The sequence below is a fragment of the Rhea americana genome, unplaced genomic scaffold (assembly GCF_003343005.1).
Source record: "Rhea americana isolate MKP2758 unplaced genomic scaffold, rheAme1 scaffold_12, whole genome shotgun sequence".
NCBI lineage: Eukaryota > Metazoa > Chordata > Aves > Rheiformes > Rheidae > Rhea > Rhea americana.
Window position 1 is genome coordinate 7,606,557 of NW_028185261.1, and position 3,509 is coordinate 7,610,065.

Genomic DNA, 3,509 nt, shown 5'->3' on the forward strand with positions numbered 1-3,509 from the left:
CGGGCTTTCGCCGAGCGCCGCTTTTCCGCCTCCTCCTTCCTCGCCTCCCGCCGCGGAGCGAGGCGCTGCCGCGCAGTGGGGCGCAAACGGGCGGCCCGGCTGTGCGCGCGGCCCTTGCGCGGCCCTGCGCGGCTCCGCCGGGCCAGCCTGGAGCCTGGGGTGGCTGCGCTGCGAGACAGAGAGCACGCGCGTCTCTTTTGCCAAACCATAATTTTACTGTCTCAAAGAAACTTTATAACTTATGTACAAAGATTTGTGTGATTTTTTCCTTTCCTTCCCCAGATACAAAGCAATAAGTTAACATTCTCAATATAAAACTAAACTTTGACATATAGAACACTAAACACAGCTGAGCTCAGGTTATCACATCTTCCGAGTTTCACAAGTAAAATGTCAAGATCTCAGTACACAAAGCATCATGTTTTACAGCCACACGAAACAGAACGGGGGAAAAAAAGCTAAATTTGTGCAACATGTTTACAGAACAATAATAATAATAATAATAATAATTAAGAATAAAATATGTACAGCGAGTAGCTCCTGCACTTCGGTTTGTGCATTTCGCCTTCAGGCTGCCTTTCCGCGGGAAGCCTCGCCGGGCTGCGCGGGGCGCCGCGCACGGCAGCGCGGCCGCGCAGCGCCGTCCCCGCGGGTCTCGGGGGCAAACCTCCTCCGCCTGCCTCGCTTCACCGCAGCAAAGCGCCCGACAGCTGCTGCGATTCCACTTCAGCAGCAAACAATGTGCATTTATTCCCTTTGTTATATACGTGAAAAACGCAAATCGTTCGGACCAAACCTTTCCACACCCGCGAAGTAGAAAAGTTATTGTAAAAGCTAAAAATCGCCTCCCTCTCTCGTGGTGATTTTGGGGGTGGCGGGGTAGGGCGTCGCGTGTGGTTTTGTTTAAAGGAAAYCGTGCGTCCGAGCAGTGCCCGTAGCACGTCGGATCGTCCTTTTCTTCCCAGTACTCCTTCCTAGTGGTAACTAAAGTCAATAAATAAAATCCCTTTCTTCCCCTTTTAACAACAACAAAAGAAAATGTACAGATGAATAGTGAAAGTTACAGAAAACGTAGAGGAAAAAAAACCTCTAGAAATTGTACAGACTGCTTCCCCCTTGCCATTGAAGAGACCGTCAGATCGGGGGAGTAAATAAATGACCTACATTTCAACAGACGCAGACAGACAGACAGGACAGAGGCGAGGGTGTCCCCCCCCCCGGACGTGTTTCTCTGATTGCCCCACAAAGCCGCGGTCGGGCGCCCGCCCTGCTCGCAGGCTGTTGCGCGGCCCCGGGCCGCCCCGTCAGCTGTCGGCGGTGGGAACCGGCCCGCGTCACATCTGTGCTGCCCGCACCGCGCTGCAGCGCGGCGGCTCGATGGCTCCGTGGGCAAGAGACCTCCTGTGTGTTTGCTTAGGTGTTTTTTTTCCCTCTCTCTTCTCCCCTCTTTTTTCTTTCTTTTMCCCCCTTTCCTTTTATTTAATTTTGTGTTTAAAATAATTTTAATTATTTTCGCGACCTGTGGTGCTTGCAGTAGGGGAAAACCGGTTTCTATTCACATCAGCTGAGGCTGCTGCATAGCTTCTTGGTGGGCCGAAGGGTACCACGACGTGTAGCTGGGGATGTAGGTGCCCGGGGTGCCCGAGGAGGCCTTACCGGAGGCGGAGGAGGTGTTCCACACGGGGGGCACCGGCGGCGAGCTGCCGGAGAGCGCCCTGCCGTTGCTCAGGGCGCTGCTCTCCAGGGCCGCCCCCCCCTGCTTCATCAGCTTCTTGAATTTGGAGCGCTTGTTCTGGAACCAGATCTTCACCTGCAACGACGGGACCGGCCCCGCTCAGCGCCGCCGCCCCCCCGGGCCCGTCCCGGCGGCGCGGCCGCGCCGAGCCCGCGCCCCCGCCGCGCCCCGGCCGCTCATCCTCCTCCTCCTCTTCTTCCTCCTCCTCCCCGCGGCCTTCCCCTCGGCCCCGCATCCCGGCCATCCCGGCCCCGGCCGGGCCCGCTTCCCACCGGCGGGGCACGGACATGCGTGGCCCCGCGGCGGCGGCTTCTCCCGCGGCTGCGGCCCCGGGGAAACGCAGTGCGCGGGGGGAGACGGAAGGGGGAAAGGCGAGGGACGGGGCAGTCGGAGCTGTACCTGGGTCTGGGTGAGTCCCAGAGAGGCTGCGAGCTCGGCTCTTTCGGGGAGAGCCAGGTACTGAGTTTGCTGGAACCTCCTGTTCAAAGCCTGCAGCTGCAAACTGGAATAAATAGTCCTGGGTTTGCGGATTTTTTTCCCTTTCCCATTAAAGCGAACTTCCCCTCCTTCTACCACAGTGCTTTTCTCCGATTCGGCCCCTACAACCACAAACGATGCACAATAAATAATAACAATAGCAGCAGTAATAATAATAGCAGTAACAGTAATAGCAGCAGCAATAGTAATAATAACAGCAGCAACATCAACAGTAACAATAACGAGAAGGAAGAAAAGTGAAGCTCGAGAAACGCTAACAAAGGCTCCGGGCGATTATGGCAGCCCAGGCTTCTTCCCAGAGAAAGTTTGCTATTTTTGCAGGCTGCAGTTTAGCTTTAATTACCCTTAATTGCATACATTGTTTATAGCGCTACGCAATAAATAATTACGAAGACTAATACGTGCACATCTGGGTTGATTTCTTTTCCAGCCGGGCATTGTGTGCTCTGTGTACTGATCCCCTGTGATCCTCAGCCTCTCCTGACTAATATTTTTGCAATTTAATTTAATTTTTGCCCCCCAGACAGATTTTTTTTTTTTGATACAAGCATCCTCCCTCCCTCCCTGCCTTCCCTTCCCTTCCCTCCCCTCCCCCACCCCTCCCAAAGCCGAGTGCACCTACCTGTCTCCTCTAACCGGGTCTGAGTCAGGCTGGAGCTGTTGGGGTAGGACTGCACTGAACTGATGTAGGGGTTAGTCGAGTGGCTGCTGACCGAGTTCACATAGGGGTAGCCCAGCGGTCGGGAGAAGGACGAAGCTGTGCTGTACGAGCTGTCAGGCTGAGAGTGGCCCGCTGAGTGTAAACAGTGCATGGAATAGTGTCCGTGGGACATGGGAGAAGGAGACATTTGCTGGCTGGGTGGCCCAAACTCCATAAAGACAGCCTTCCCTGAGACGGGGCTATTTAGACTCTCTGGCATGGTAGTCATGGTCATTTCTCGTCGCTTGGTCTGTGTGTGTGTTCTCTCTTCAGCTTGCCTTTTTGGGGTCTGTTGTGTTTCTCAGGACAGGAAAGGACCCAATTTAAGCGGAACAGGGTTTTTCACTTTCCATTCATAAGAAAATGGAGTTTGTCTCTTTGAAAAGTCTAAGCATGATGCTGTAGATCTACACAAACTCGCCTAAAAGCTTTGACTCAGCCAAGCCTATGAATATTCATGAGCTGGCGGAGCTGATTGGTCCGCCGTCTTGCATAATCGCTTTGGATTGGTCCAAGGCGCTCGGGGCTCGCCTGGACCCCGGTGAGCGCGGAGAGCTGGGCTCGGAGCGCGGCGCG

General features: G+C 54.6%; 1 protein-coding gene across 1 annotated transcript; it reads right to left on the reverse strand.

Moving 5' to 3' along the window:
• Positions 1 to 1,495: 1,495 nt before the first annotated feature.
• DLX1 (distal-less homeobox 1) lies at positions 1,496 to 3,316 on the reverse strand. The gene is made up of 3 exons (XM_085321008.1): positions 2,856 to 3,316; positions 2,135 to 2,334; positions 1,496 to 1,810 (listed from the first exon to the last, which is right to left on the reverse strand). The coding sequence occupies exons 1-3, from the start codon at positions 3,166 to 3,168 to the stop codon at positions 1,556 to 1,558; spliced, it is 768 nt and encodes a 255-aa protein (XP_085177134.1). The 5' UTR covers positions 3,169 to 3,316; the 3' UTR covers positions 1,496 to 1,555.
• Positions 3,317 to 3,509: the final 193 nt, after the last annotated feature.